Source organism: Aythya fuligula, chromosome 12 (genome assembly GCF_009819795.1).
Source record: "Aythya fuligula isolate bAytFul2 chromosome 12, bAytFul2.pri, whole genome shotgun sequence".
Lineage (NCBI taxonomy): Eukaryota > Metazoa > Chordata > Aves > Anseriformes > Anatidae > Aythya > Aythya fuligula.
Window position 1 is genome coordinate 1,676,220 of NC_045570.1, and position 15,278 is coordinate 1,691,497.

A 15,278-nucleotide genomic window follows, 5' to 3' on the forward strand; every position below is an offset into this window, starting at 1 on the left:
TTCCTTCATAGCCATTTAATCTAATGTGCCCTCAAACATACCAGCCTGCAGACTTGAAAACCCTGGTTTTATTCAGTGTACAAACAACGCTTTTTCTTTTTCCAATCTCAAACTCACCATGAACAGAAATAAAAAGCTTCACATACAAACTTATTCTTTTGTGCTTGGCTTGGACTGATTATTTCAAGAGACTGAAAGAAGACAGATTACACGGTATTGAAATATTCTGCAGTCTTAATTAAATGTTTGATTAAGTATAAGTTGTGTCAGTAAAAGACAATTCAAAACTTGAGATGCAGATTTTATACTTTAACAATAAGACCTAATTTGAACCATTTGCAGGTAGGATGGCTGAAAGAGCCAAATCTCCAAAATATTTACTGTTCAAAAATCCAAACCATATGGCTGTTTTGTGGAGTCATCAACTCTGAAGCTCAGAAGTTTCATGGATTTTCAATAAGTGCTACAATGTCAAGAAATATACTGTAAAGTCTTCACCCCAATTATTAAATGGTATACACCCTTTACTTCCTGACATCTTACAGGTAAGTCTGTTACTCCACCTTGGCTTTGTCTAAGCCACCCTTTGCAGGTCTACAGGCTGGCACAGGCAGTGCAGGGAAGAGGGCAGAGGCAGTACTGCAGCAAGCAAGCAGGGCTGCTTCCTGACCCAGTGTCACGCAACAGATCCACACATGGTGCTCATGGCACCCGGTGCCAGGGCTCAGGCCCAGCAGGAGAGCTCTCCATGAAGGCTACAGCAGCTTAGGCCAAGTTGACCTCAACCTTGATAGAAAGGAGGAGATGTGCTTAATGCCCAGCAAATTCAAGGCTAGACAAAATCTGTGCTATTTCACAGTATACCTGCTGGTATTGCCATCTCTCTCCCTCCCATTTATTTATTTGTTTATTTATTGGAGGTGACAGGGTTGGGGGGGGGGGGGGAAGGAAGGTTTGGAAGGGGAATGAATGTGTAATGTGATTACTTTACATGCATGCTGTTAAACGCCCAGAGGAAGTGCTTTCCCAGAAGTGGGAGGGGATTTATACCATCAAGCAGGGTAAGGTGGGCCCCTCCCGTAACAACCAGTGCGCTGCCCAACCCTCCCACCACACTGCATGTTGCTCCCCTGACTGTTTACCAGTGCATGTTTACCTAATCTTGCAGTACCCTCCCTGGGTGCAATTCCCATGGAAGTCTGGAGGAGAGCCTGATGTGGTCTTGGGTAATTCTCAAGCTGAGAACCAAGACGAGATGCTGACCCAAGACCTAGAAGCTGACAGCATTGGGCAGATGATCCTACTATTTTGTAGGAGACAAACCATGCAGGAGAGCTATTTCTATGAACCACCATTAGATAATTGCAGCATTCTCTACAACCCAGCATCTAACAAAACCACAGTACTACCTACACATTTTCATTCTTTCCATTCCCCCTTGCTCCTGTTTACTAATACCAGCTCACAATTACAGCCTCCATTCAACAATTCAGTGCCGTTTCCTTCAATACAATCACAGCTACCACTAACTTCCAAGGGCAATTTTACACTAGCAGTAAGAGAGAATCAGCACTTCCTTTTCACTCAGTTTCTCCAATGTCCCCGGCTTTCAGAACAAGGTGAGGTTTTGATACATAGTTATGACAAACCTTTCAGGAGGAAGATAATCATATGCCACCTGGGTTAGCACAGAATTCAATTTCTTTTCCAGCATGCTTTACACCAGCCTATAGCTATTAAAGGGAGACAGTTTCAAGCCAGAGAATGCACAGTAAAGCACAGCTGAATTGTTTCCCTGCTATTCCCAAGAGCCCACAAGCCCCAGGCTCCTGGGCCAGGAGCATGTACCATCTTCAGTAAGCAGCATCATGTGTTACTCCAGGGCCTTCTTCCCCTGGATCCCTCCCCTCATCTTTCAGGTAATGTGCTCTAGGTTCAAAGCAGCTTGCAGAAGCATCTTATTTTACATCAGCTCATCTGCCGCACAAACTTTGGCCCACTTGTAAACACACTCACCCTTTTTCTCCTGTCTCTTCAGGCAGAGCTGCCTATTGCTTCTGCCCACCCAACAAAAATCCATCTCCAGCTTGATTCATAACTTGAGATAATTTATAAGAATAGGATTCTCAGGCAAAGAAATAGGGATGGAACATCCTTTTTTTTTTTTATAGGGACAATTATTTTCCTTATATATTTTCCTTTAAAGAATTCCCCTTAAAAAACATCCACTGTTCTTCCCCCAAATGGTTTCTACTCTATAGCAACTAGTGCATAATTTTTTTAAGCTACCCTAGAAAGACAGCACAGAGACATAAGTATCTACACATAGAGCAATGTTTTAAGAATATTTTGTTTGTGGCTGTGTAAGAAATTGACAAGAAAACAGATAATATGGTAGGTTAGCCCTCTTGGAAAGCATAGAATCTCTGGTGTGCGGCTGCATTGACCTAGAAAGCTCCAAGCCAAGATCTTCACACACTGAGCAGACCACTTTCACAGAAATAAAGCAGGTTGACCTTTGAGGAGAGTGGAAAAAAGTTATATTGGTGGGACCAACTTGGAGATATGATTCAGGAAGAGGCCAGTTACGTTAATAACTTTAAATATATTTAACAAATAGTTTTCCCACACAGCCCAGAGAACAAGGAATATTGAGTAGAAAGTTCTATTTAGCTTAAACTAAAAAGCTTAAACATTCATAACTGTGACATTATTGCAGTTATTTTATTGGAGTTAAAAGTAATGAAGTGTAATTCTCATTTATAAGGAGTCAGTCAGTTTTAAAATGACTTAAAAAAAAAAACTTCAACTAAGCACAGAAGTAACAGAAAAACTAGTACTGAAGTCCCAGGAAGAGGTCCCCCTACCCACCCTCTCCCCCAGGGTTTTGAATTCTAAATGTAAGGACAAGTACCAAAATGTGTCCTGACACTTCCTCCACTGTTACAAACACTTTTGATAGCAGGTAAATATAAAATTCCTTTGTCTAGGACATGTAGAACTCTGAAAAAAGAAAACTTCTCTGAACTGGCAAACTTGTTGAGCTAACATTTACACTTGATCGCATAGACTTATAACCATTCATTACAAGGAAAAAAAAAAAACAACAGCAGCACCAAGTAATTCACTTACCATTAGTTACAGTAGGCATTTTTATTACATCAGAGCTTTAACATTTACCAGAATACTGGGTCAGGTAGAAGGGAAAGGGAGAATAACTTAAAGCAGCCTTGGTGGAAACTAACATTCAGAAAAGTTACCATCAGCAGAGTAGGAGCTTCCAGAAATATATATGTTCTAGCATCTACACAATCTACAGGACATGGTGAACCCTAGTAGTCTCACAGATGTTTTCAGTGTTGTTGAACAGTCCTTCAAAGTGAACATCATAAGAAAAACAAGCAACCATTTTTACATCTATTTCCCTTTTCTTCAGAAACATGACTTTCCAGAAATGGTCTTACTATGAATTTTCAGATGTTACAAAGATTAAGGACAACACTTGCTATGAAACTGTAGATTAAAAGGCACACACCATCCAGAATTCAAATTTGCACAAGTGACTAATTGTCAGAGAATATGCCAAAATCCCAAAGTTTAAGTAATTTTTTTCTTTAAACATAAGCTTCTTTCCTACTGATCACTTCTTGCTATTAAGTACAATAATCCAGACACTCCGATTCAAGAAGTTCCCAACACATTTGTCATTAGCATGTGTTGTGAAAGGATTCCCCATATACTCATCATACTTATTATCCCCTCTAGTCATTTGCAACTGAATAAGGAAAATCTAACTGCCCAACATGAAAATTTTATCTTTAGTATCCAAAAATGATGCTTTCATTGGTAAGCCAGTAGTGGTAAATAAATAATGTGATAGTTACTATATTCTTTGCACCCAACTCCCACACTACTAGTGGTCACAGTCTGAAAAACCTTAGCTGACCATAATTAAAAGAAAAGTAGGAATATACATAAAACCAGCTGTCTTAGACAGCATTTTTATTAAAAATGGATACACAGAGACATAGCAGCATTTACAATAAAGAGTTTTTAAAAAGGCATCAGGTTGTAAGCCAACCATTTGAAAAAAAGGCTTTGAAATGTAGTCTTCCACAGCACATTTTGCCCATATGTCAATAGGGAACAGTATAACTGCCACTTATCCAAAGGACAAACAGGCTACACACAGTAACTTATCTAGATTTCAATCCCTTTTTCTGAATAGTTGGTCACATCAAGCATCACCCTCCATAGCAGCATTTGGAGCACTCGGTGTGCTTTTAAGTGGCTGGTGTACTTGATCCATTTCTTTAAAATATTTTAACGTTCAATAAAAATATTTCAAATAGAAAAATCTTCTGTCATGAAAAATGCAAGGCTTCCTTTTCAAATTCCATAAAAGCTTATGAACTTCACTGGCAGCCTTTCCATAATGGAGCAGAAGTTAGAACCAGCAGAACAGGCACTTCAGCAAAATTGTCTGTCAGTTTGTATAGTCACATCTGCTTCAGCCCAGCCGACTGTTTCTTACTACTTTGTGGTGGCGTAAGGACCCCAGTGGGGAAAGGTGAAGTCCTATTTTGCTCAGCCAATATGGCTTGTTTTGCTTGAGCTTTGTCCTGAAAGCACAGAAGGGAGAAAATCTTTACTTTGCTATATCAATGGAACAGATTAATATAATTTGGTGTTTTATAACTTCATATATTAGCAATCTGGAAATGCATATATACTAGTAACTGATAAAAACACTATTGCAATACACAATAGCCAGTGAATGAGCCCCAGAGATTAATATTGAACTTTTGGAATCTTTTGGAATCTGATGGTCAGCATTAATAGTATTAGTATTTTCAAGACAGCTAAATTTAGAAGCTACTGAACAGTAAGAGGTTTAACTTCTACTACAATTAAATAACCTAAATATTAAAAAAGCCTGATTGTTTAGATTAGGTAGATTAAAAGGCACGATTGTTGGACATGATTTTGATCCTTTGCAAGTTTCTCAAGCTAAGAACCACTACTGCTCAACTTCTTGTCAACCACCACTGTCACATAGCAGTTCCCTGAGATCAGTCTCAAATGATCAGTCTTTATTTTCATTTTTTCATCAGATAAGGTTTTATTTCCCATTTTTCCTATAGAGAAAGGTCTAATACACAATATTTGAAGTACCCCAAGGGCAGAAATATGCTTCCCATTTCTAGGGTAATTATTTGTTGTTTGAGATGAGGCTGAAATCACAATCACCTTTTTGTACTAAACACTGTACAAGTCAGGTCTCTTCCCCCGTAATTTTGCAGCTAGAGTACCACCTTATGTCTTTTACCATCTGCACACACAAGTCTCAATCCGATAATGCTTCACTTGAACTTACTGTATGTTCTAACCAAAGAAACAAGACTTAGATTTTAAGACAGTTTGTCTTCATTGTGCACATACGTACCAGCAAATCCAAGCTGTTTATGTGCGTCTGTATATTGTGCAAGTCTTCAGGAGCTATACCTCTAAAGTGTTTGAGTTTGGAGCTTCCTACTTCCCGTATAGCCATAGCAAATGGAACCATCCATTTTACGCATTCCTCTATCTCACACCATTCATAACCTGGAAGACAAGACACATGCTGATCTGCCTGAATTAAGGCTTATATTTGAAAATAAATTAGACAGTCCATAAATGCCACCATTACATACCTGAAACTTTCTGCATCAACTCAGATGAAGAGAAGTGGTACAAAGCAGAAGCTGCAAGTACACCATATGTATATTCCAAGCAGCCAATATCCAGCACACAGAGATCCAAGAGCTACAAGACAACAGATGTTTAATAAGTCTATTGCAAAACATTTTTTTCAGATGAAAAAGCATTTGAAGGATGAAATCAGCCTTACCTCCGCTATTTGTACAAATATTTGTTGTGGATATTGTCGCAACAATACCTCATAAAGCTCATTTAAATATGCAACTTGCATGTAAATGTTTAGCCATGATACAACTGTCAGTGGATTTAAGTTCCAATTAAGAGCCTGAAACAGTAGACATACACAAGACTTCAGTATTAATAAAGAACTCATAACTTAGACCATGCAACTTTATTTACTCTAGATAGAAAGCTATGATTCCTGCTGGTCAAGGCATCTTTGGAACACGCCCATCTAACCCTCTCCCGTACATCCTCCTATTGATAGGGTTGATGAACAATTACTTCTGTTAAATATTCATGTATTGGTGGATACTTTAAATCACTTGTTACCTAGAAGACACTATTTTTTAATTAGAAATTGAATCTCTTACCAGCACTTAGGATTAATTGAGACTCTCTGCTTTTAGTTGACCTTTTTAAAAACCCAAAGCAGAACTAATCCTACTTAGAAATATTACCTTCATAATGATCAATTCCATACTGAGGATTTCATCTTCTGTACAAGCTCCATCTGTAACATAGGCAAACTGGTGCAACTTTGGTGGATAAATTTCCTGAGAGATAGGAGATCAAGCATTCAATATGAGAAATAGTTTGTAACTAGTCCCATGTGTTAAAAAGCAGAACAACTTACTGCCACTTCAGCATTTCAAGACAGATGGGGGAAAAAAAAAAAAAAAAAAAAGAATCAACCTCCCCATCCTAACTCATTATTCTCCTTTACCTTTAACATACATAGACATGTTTTATAACCTTTCTGCCCTTAGTCTTCATCTTTCACTTCTGAAAGATCAGTACAGCATGCATTGTTTGACTATGGCATCACTGAGGTGGTATCATAATTGACATTGAGATTTAATAGTTTTAAATACATCCTTTTATCCTTTGTGTTGTGTAGCTCTAATGGTCACAGACACTTGTATACCTACCAGGGTGTACAACCTTATAAAAACTGTTAGAGTAATGACCTCAGGTCTTGCAAGTTGCAGACCAATACCAATTGATCACAGAAGTTCCAGTGGACAGTTGAAGGCAGTAGCTGTATCAATGCAACCACTATCCTTATTAGATTTTCCACATTAATGTTACTGCTAACACAGAAGCTGAGATATCTTGCTGGTCCAAGAGATACTGCATGGATTGGAACAGGTCAAACAACTCCTCAAACCCTACCATTGGAACTGAGCTGCTTTTCAACCTGAGGAGACAGCTTGGCCTAACTGCTCAACAAGTGCAAGGTTCACCTTAAACAGAGTTCACTAATGAAATCTAATTGTTTAGAAGCAAAAGAATTTGTGCTTAAGAATAGACTGAATATTAATATGCCTCTTAAAAGACAGAGTGATAACTTAAATTTTTTTAATTGTTCAATTTGTTCCAGTAAATAAGGAATAACTTAGACTCTATTATCTGGTAGATAATCCACTGACAGTAGAATTGCATAGATACTGTGATGTTAGCTAGTCTTAACTTTAACCACTTCTAAAATATAGGAAAAATTTTGAGATTTATTTTTTGTCTCCCACTCAAATGATAGCATCAAGCTCCATAAAGCTTGCCAAAATGCATCTTGTGCATAATAAGTCTGCTGTCTGTCCATTCACTTTTTTTTTTTTTAAGGTAAAAGCTGGAGATACTTACCTCAAGCTTTGCTGCTATGAATAAAGAAGAGATCCCAATAAGTTGTAATAGTGTTTTTACAACATTCTGTTGCGTTGCCATAAACCGATCAAAGAAATCTTGTGCTAAATAAAAAGTTTCTCTATGAAGCTTGTAGACTTCACAAACCTAGAGGTATCAGATTAAAAAAGGTCAAGAACAGTGTTAGAGTCAAAAGCAGATGCTACAGATGCATTAAAAAAAATCCAAGACCTAGACATAAAATTCATATTAGGTTTCTGCTTCATTGATACTGAGAACTAATAAGTTAACTAAGAGCAGAAGCTAAGCAGTTTCCTTTGACTCACGAGACAACTGCCAGTACAGTAACTCCTCAAAAAAAAAAAAACAAATAAAAAAAACACGAACAGATTAGAGTGAAAGCCCTTTTAAGAAATGCATGTGTTCTAATAATGTCAGACCTGCAGTTCCTCATATTCACTAAAATGCATCACTCCAACACCTTAAAAGAGAAAATTCTCACAACTGCTTTAGAATGAAGAATAGAGACTATGTCACCAAGTCATTCAAGCAGCAAAGATACTCCCATACAGACAGTGGGGTTGTAGTACATTCTACAAGCCAGTAACAGATAGAGGCTCCCCAGAGAACTTAGAGCAGCCTACCTAAAGGAGGTCTACAAGAATGCTGGAGAGGGATTATTTTTCAGGGAGTACAGGGGTAATGCACTCAGGGGAGGACAAGGGGTAATGTCTTTAAGCTAAAAGAGAGTAGATTTGAGATTAGATATAGGGAAGAAATTCTTTACTCAGAGGGTGGTGAGGCACTGGAAAAGGTTGCCCAGAACAGTTGTTGACCCAACCCTCGAAAAAGTTCAAGGCCAGACAGGATGGGGCTTTGGGCATTTTGGTCCAGTGGAAGGTGTCCCTGCCCATGGAAGGGAGGTTGGAACTAGATCGTCTGTATAGTCCCTTCCAAGCCAAACCACTCTATGATTTATGTTGTGAGATGCATCTAGTCTCTAATGCAACTCCCCTTCCTTCTTACAGTAACTTGCATAATCATCTGTGCAGGTTTTCTCTGCAGCATGAACTTAAAAAGCTTACATCGCAGAGCATTAGGGACTAATCTAAATGAATATTGGAATACATTGTTGGTACATGCACCATCAACTCAATTCACTGTATGGATATATATGTTTTGTAATTGTAATTTGGTGCCATTCGTTGATGAACTTAAGATGGCGACAAGTGTCTAGTGATAATGGATTATGCAAAGATCACGAACAGTAGTCGTAGCAGTTACAGCATACTTCAGCAAAAGCACATTTGAAATACTCTCAGGCACAGAGAAACTCACCTCCATTAGCCAGTCTAGAAGAATTGTTCGCATTTTAGGTTGCAGGAGAGGGTGCCTTTGCATATAAAGTTTATCCCTCACATATGTATCCTCTTTGTTTATCATGTTTTTCCATACATCATCTCTGTTGGCCCAGCTAAGACAGAAGAATACGTTTAGTCTCAAGTCTAAGACAAAAGAAGACAGACAAGCAGTAGCAAAACAGCAGACTTACCCCAGAACTGGTAATGGTGAAGCTCTAGTTGGAGCAACATTTAGATGTATAAAGTGAGAGTAATCAACACCAACTGGATCATCATCTTTATCTGGAGTAGGAATCAGCATATGGGGATCTTTGTTAATGCTATTCCAGGACGGCTATTAAATGAGAGAAAAGATTTTACACTATGACTTTAAAATAATAATTTTAGCTACAAATAGATGATAGACTTTGGAAAGAAACTATGACAGAAATGGTGATTAATTCTTTAAACTGTACAGAATCAGAGGCTGGAAGGGAATTTTGGAAGTCATCTTGCCCAATGCTCCTATTGAAGCATGGCTATCTACAGCAGGTTGCTCAGGAACACATCCAGACAGCTTTTGAATATCTCCAAGGAGAAAGACTCCAGCCTCTGTGCAACCTGTTCTAGTGCTCTAGTCACCTACACAGTAGGAGAGAATTTTCTGATGTTCAGACAGAACCTCCTGCATTTTATTTTACCCCATTGCCTCTTGTCTTGGAGACAGGCTCTCTTCAGTGGTGCCCAGAGACATCTTATTGTGTCTTCCCTTATTTATTTATTTGTATGTATTTATATACATTGACAAAATCCTCCCTGAGCCTTCTTTTCTCCAGGCAGAAGGGTCCCATCTCTCTCAGCCTTTAGGAGAGATGTTCCAGTCCCTTAATCATCTTATGGAGCCTTCACTGGACTCTCACCAGTACTCATCTGGTTATGAGTCTCCCTTGTAACATGGAGCCCAGACCTAGAAACCCAGGACTCTAGGGGAGCAGAAAGGTGTTGCTCATTTTCACAGCAAAGTTTGCAACTAGATCTGAAGAACATTTATCTTGTTTTGCTTCTGAACGACCATAACTATACTGTGGAAGTGTATTTAAGTCAGTGTCTTGTGTTGTCATATCACATTTTGACTTCAGGTAAAGAATAAGCAGATGCAACTTGAAAAATCTAATTTCTGCTTGAAATTATACAAATGCAAGGTCAGAACTTCTGGTAAGCAATACGTAGGCAGACTGCCTGGAGTTCTTGGTTCCCTGTGAAACATCCTTGATGATGAACACAGCAAAACTGTAATTTATAGAATGTTCTTTTTACTTGTTCTTTGCGTAGTGTTACGTTAAAAAAATAAAACACTTCAGTTGATCAAGTTGTTTCATGAATAAAGCAAGTACATGTTAAGGAACTAAAGCATCAAGTCAACCATTTCACATAGAGAATTTTGCCAAGGCCTGCAAACATTAGAACCTATCATAGCCTTTTTCTCTGATTTGGACCAGAATGTACATTCAGAGTTACTTTCCTCCTGGCTAACTGTTAAAGCTGTGGGCATACACTTTTCCCATTTCCCCAGAAAAATACTACTTCTTTTATTTCACTGTAGACTACAAAGCCAGCCCCATGTCACCATGCATAAGCAAGTCAAAACTTAGCATTTCCCTTTAAGTGTAAAAGGCAGCCATCTTGCTGCAGCAATAAAAGGACAGAAATCCTTAACAATATTCCTAATATACTCCAATAATAATAATAATAATAATAAAGAATCTTTAAGATGCCAGCAAGTAAAACATTCTACCTGAAATTTTGCCCCCCTCAGAGAAGCTTCCACACCTCATTTTTGCTGTCCTTGCTACAAGTGACATCACTTTCCAACAAAATGGCTACCTCCTAGCACCAGCTTCAGAAACAGAAACCACTGACTTCAGAAATGAAAGCCATAGTTCAATCATAGTTATGACTGATTTATACTGTGAGATAGATAGGTAGTTTTCTCTTGGATTTCTACACGCAAACACAGCATAGCTCCATAGTGCCCAATAGTATGTAGCCCATAGCTACATATTCACCCAATTCCATGATTTAATTCAGGCAGCGTAGAAGGAAAAAAGACAGAATAGAATCTTTATCATAAAAATGTAAGATTTCTTATGAACTGAAATTTGAATAAGTGCCACATTAGCATTGCTTTAAGTTAATTTTTGCCCTCCCTCACAGACTTTAGATACACTTTGTCCTCCCAGCTGCATGACAAGCCCAGCTGCCAACAGCTTTTGGAGAAGCACTGTCTTATCAGTTAATCAGCAAACCAACAGAAAAGCCATAAATTATAATATTTAAAGCTACCTACTACACCAGCAACATCTAAAATAAACGGGTTTTGCTCCACAGAGTTCTTTACCAAAGTAGATATCACACATACTACAAGGAAACAACAATGGCAATTGATTTAAGAGAGATTTCACCACTCACAATCTTCTATAAGGAAACAAATCAGGGTTCAAGAGCCTCTTAGATGTTTTGAGAAGGGAAAACAAAGATACTAGATTGCATAGGAGTGGGAAAGGTCAGTTGGTCTCACCCCAAAAAGTGGCATCTTAACAGACGAACATCAATATCGACTACTGGACTGCAGCCTTACTTTGCCCATCAGAAATAGTAAGAGCTATAGTTCAAGCCATTCTCCACTCACAGGAAGCATTAGAGGTTGAAGCATAGGGCTTTTCTTCACCTTTAGAAAGGGATTCCAGAAGTATAAAAAAAAAAAAAATCACAGAATCACACAGGATTGTCTAGGTTGGAAGAGACCTCAAGATCATCGAGTCCAACCTCTGACCTAACGCTAGCAGTCCCCACTAAACCATATCCCTAAGCTCTACATCTAAACGTCTTTTAAAGGACGAGAAAAGAATAACTCACATAATCAGATTGTTCCCATTCTTTTTGAATAGCATAGGAGATTCTGGTACTTTTAATTTTCAAAATGGTCTGAATATCACCCTGCCCTACATTAGGCCAAAGTCAAGCTCTCAGCTTGGATATGGTTAACATTGCTAACATGCTTGTTCAGAGATGTGTTTTTTGTTTTTGTTTTGTTTTCTCTTCCCTTTTATAGAATCTCTTCAGGAGATATTTTTCAAATCAGTTAGATAGAACATTTTGGCAGCAGTAAGACTGGATTCTGGAAAAGTAGCTAGCGAGAAACTGATCAAAACTATTTCTGGAAAGTTTGCTCTGTCTCTTAACTCAAAGCATTAGCTAGTTCCATCTCAAGACTTCTTACCACTTCAAGTTTCCATTCTCCACTCTAGACTGGGGAGACCATGTTCTTTGAATCATAATTGCATGGACTACTCTAATCTAGTTAGATGAATTTTGTTTTACAGAGCCTTGGAAGTGCATGAGTCCACAGAAAGCAGCCAGAATTAATATGAGAATTGCTAGCAGAATTACAGCAGTGCCACTTCTCTGAAATCAAACACAGAATTTACGCAATATTCTGCTGTCACAAACCTGATGATATAGCCACCCTTTCATCACATAAAGGGTAACGGCATCCTAATTAAGAACTCAGGCCTTATGTTCAACAGAAGCAAACTAATGAATTGACTATGAAGATGCCATCAAGTGGAATGTGACTACGATATTTTGCCTCATGTATAACCTAGTGTCAGTAAACAATTTATTTAATGTAAAAGTCATGTGGTATAGGCTGCAGTGGATTTATAGCTACTTGCATTTCAGAATTGTTGTGCCTCAACAGAATAACTACCTCACTGGCTATCATACAAGCCTGCTATACTGCTGCTGGAACCATAAACATATTCTCATTAGTGGCCCATGGCAATTTGTATCAGAGAATAGCTTGTGTCACACCATAGACTGAAGAGCTGCTGCTGTGCAGCCAAATGTTAGCTTTTTTAAACAGATCTGTAACAATCTGGCTACTTTGTCACAACAAAAAACCTTCTCTATGTAGGGACTGATACACAGGTATCCATTTTTATCTATGTTTTACAGAACCAAAGAGCCAAATTCCTACCAGTATCCTATGCATAACTTGAGAAATTCCTGAGAAAATATTTTGGACATCAATTACTTAAATTACCTACATTTTAATATACCAGTTATTCCTGAAAATAACATTTAATAGCAGCACACAAAAACAAACAAACCAAAAAAAAACCCACAACATTGGAAATCTATCTACTTTAGAAGTTGAAGATTGATATATGCAAAATATACTCCAAGCTTCTTTCCACCGTTTTCCTGGATTGGGTCCACAATAAGTTTTTTTTTTTTTTTTTTTTTTAACAATACCTTATTATTATGCAATAAACACATATGAGAAGCCTTTACTCAGTCCAAACAGAATGAATCTTTTGGTAAAGAACTGTGGTGAAGGACAGGCAGCTCTTCCTTGTCAGAAGTGAGAGATTAGTTTAATATACTGCACAAAAGAAAGACAGAAGGGAAGGAGAGATCCCCTCATTAAATGCTCACCATTTGAGCCCTGCTTAATATGTTGACTGATAACTAGTATACGCAGTTGCAACAAGCAGAGGCCATTCCAAACAATGATGCCCATCTGTTATGGTAGCACTTCAGTCTTAGAACTTCCAGCTGCCACTGCTGGTTAGATGTGCCACATTATGCATAGCCTTGTGTACCAAATGAGTATGGTCTGTACCCCCTGATCATGACTTTTGCAGCTTAAGTATCACTCTGCATGTGTGTTAACTGGCTGAAGTCCTAGCAACAGAGTGAGCAAGCATGCGTATGTATGCAGAGGAAGAAAAAAAATGGAATAAAACTACTTCAGAAAGTAGGCTAATCTTGCTCTTTTATTTAGAGCAAGCATCTCAATATACGAACGCATCATGCTTTCAACACCGTATACCAACATAGCATCCAATAAAAATACCAATATCCAGAGCATGTCAGATTTGAAGAATATAAGGGCACTTAAGGGAGTTAGAGGATGCTGGTGGAATACATTTTGACTTTGTAACTCAGAACATTCTGTGTCCTATTCAGGAAAACTGGCCCTGGTCACGACTAGCCTCCACTGAATGGCCTGATTTAAGTCCTTTAGCCACAGCTTAAGTGACTTCCCAGAAGTTATCCACAGAAAAATTAAGCCTATTTCACCACCACAGTAGCATCTTACAGCATAAGCCTCAAGGTTCTAATCAGGAACTTCTAGTACTCTGTCAACCTGATAAAGACACTTGCCAAAGGGAACAGAGGTGGCTGTGAAAGGAACAAGTGATCTTTCCTCTCTCCCAGGTGATTTGTAAGCATAGACATGGTTGCAAAAAGATCAGTCTAAAACATGACTCAGTTTGTGTGCTAAAATGCCTCATGCTTCAGCCTGCAAGACACAGTACATAAGAAAAGCACCCTATACTTGCAGGTCTCTAAATAAGAGAATGTGGAATCCCATCATGTGGAACTAAATGCATATGAAGGCTTTCGTAAGGTACACCCTTGCACTCCCAGGACAGTTGGGAATGTTAACATAAGGGTTTAGGCCAATACAGGCCTTGTCTCTTGCAAAGACTCCAAAGTATGCTGCATGAACTGAAGTGTTTTGTGTTCTTCATCAGCCAGGGTTGGTAGCCCTCTTGGCCACTGCAATACAGCACGTGGTAGCTGCATGCCTGTGGCATTGTGTCCATGGTATTAACGTACTGCAAAATAACACTAGAGTTAACTGAGAATGCAGGAACATGAACTGAGGCCAAATCAGTTACCTGGTTTTCATATTGCTTTTTTCTATTCATTTCCATTTGGGCAATTTCTTCATCAGGATCCTGTAAGAACTACAAAAAGAAACGTACAGCATTAGGAGCAGAAACCATGGGATGAACCAGCACTCACTGCTGCAACACACACCCAGATCCTTCAGGACCACAGCCCCATGACAGACCACTACTGGAGCACCCCGACCACCACATGGTGGCCAGCCACCCAACAAAAGGGCGCAGGAGCCCACGGGCCAAGGCACGCAGCGGGGCAGGAGCTGGCCTGCGAGGGCCAGGGCGAGCCACGCTTCCTGCCCCGGCCTGCACTCACCGTGGCCACATCAGCTTTCCTCTTGCGGGCTCGCATGGCACCCTCGGTACCCCCTTCCCCCTTGGCCGGGGCCTTCTCCTCCGCGAAGTCGCTGCCAAGAAACAAGAAGCTGGAGGAGCCCGGCGGCGGGGAGCCTCCCCCCGGTCTCGCCTAATGGAGACTTCGGCCTAGGCGGCCCCAGCCCCGCGCGGACTCACCTCTCCCGCCGCATGGTGCCTCGCCGGGGCGAGCAGCAGCCCTGCGAGGGGGCGGCCGGGAGCCGCGAGGGCAGGGGCCGGCAGGGAGCCGCCGCGCAGGCCT

The 15,278-nt window shown here is 39.6% G+C and overlaps 1 protein-coding gene across 1 annotated transcript; it reads right to left on the reverse strand.

Moving 5' to 3' along the window:
* Positions 1–3,123: 3,123 nt before the first annotated feature.
* On the reverse strand, positions 3,124–15,247 carry CCNE1 (cyclin E1). Its single transcript, XM_032195837.1, has 11 exons — positions 15,176–15,247; positions 14,979–15,069; positions 14,657–14,725; positions 9,116–9,258; positions 8,902–9,037; positions 7,564–7,710; positions 6,381–6,476; positions 5,891–6,025; positions 5,694–5,805; positions 5,447–5,604; positions 3,124–4,622 (listed from the first exon to the last, which is right to left on the reverse strand). The coding sequence occupies exons 1-11, from the start codon at positions 15,187–15,189 to the stop codon at positions 4,500–4,502; spliced, it is 1,224 nt and encodes a 407-aa protein (XP_032051728.1). The 5' UTR covers positions 15,190–15,247; the 3' UTR covers positions 3,124–4,499.
* Between the last annotated feature and the right edge of the window lie 31 nt (positions 15,248–15,278).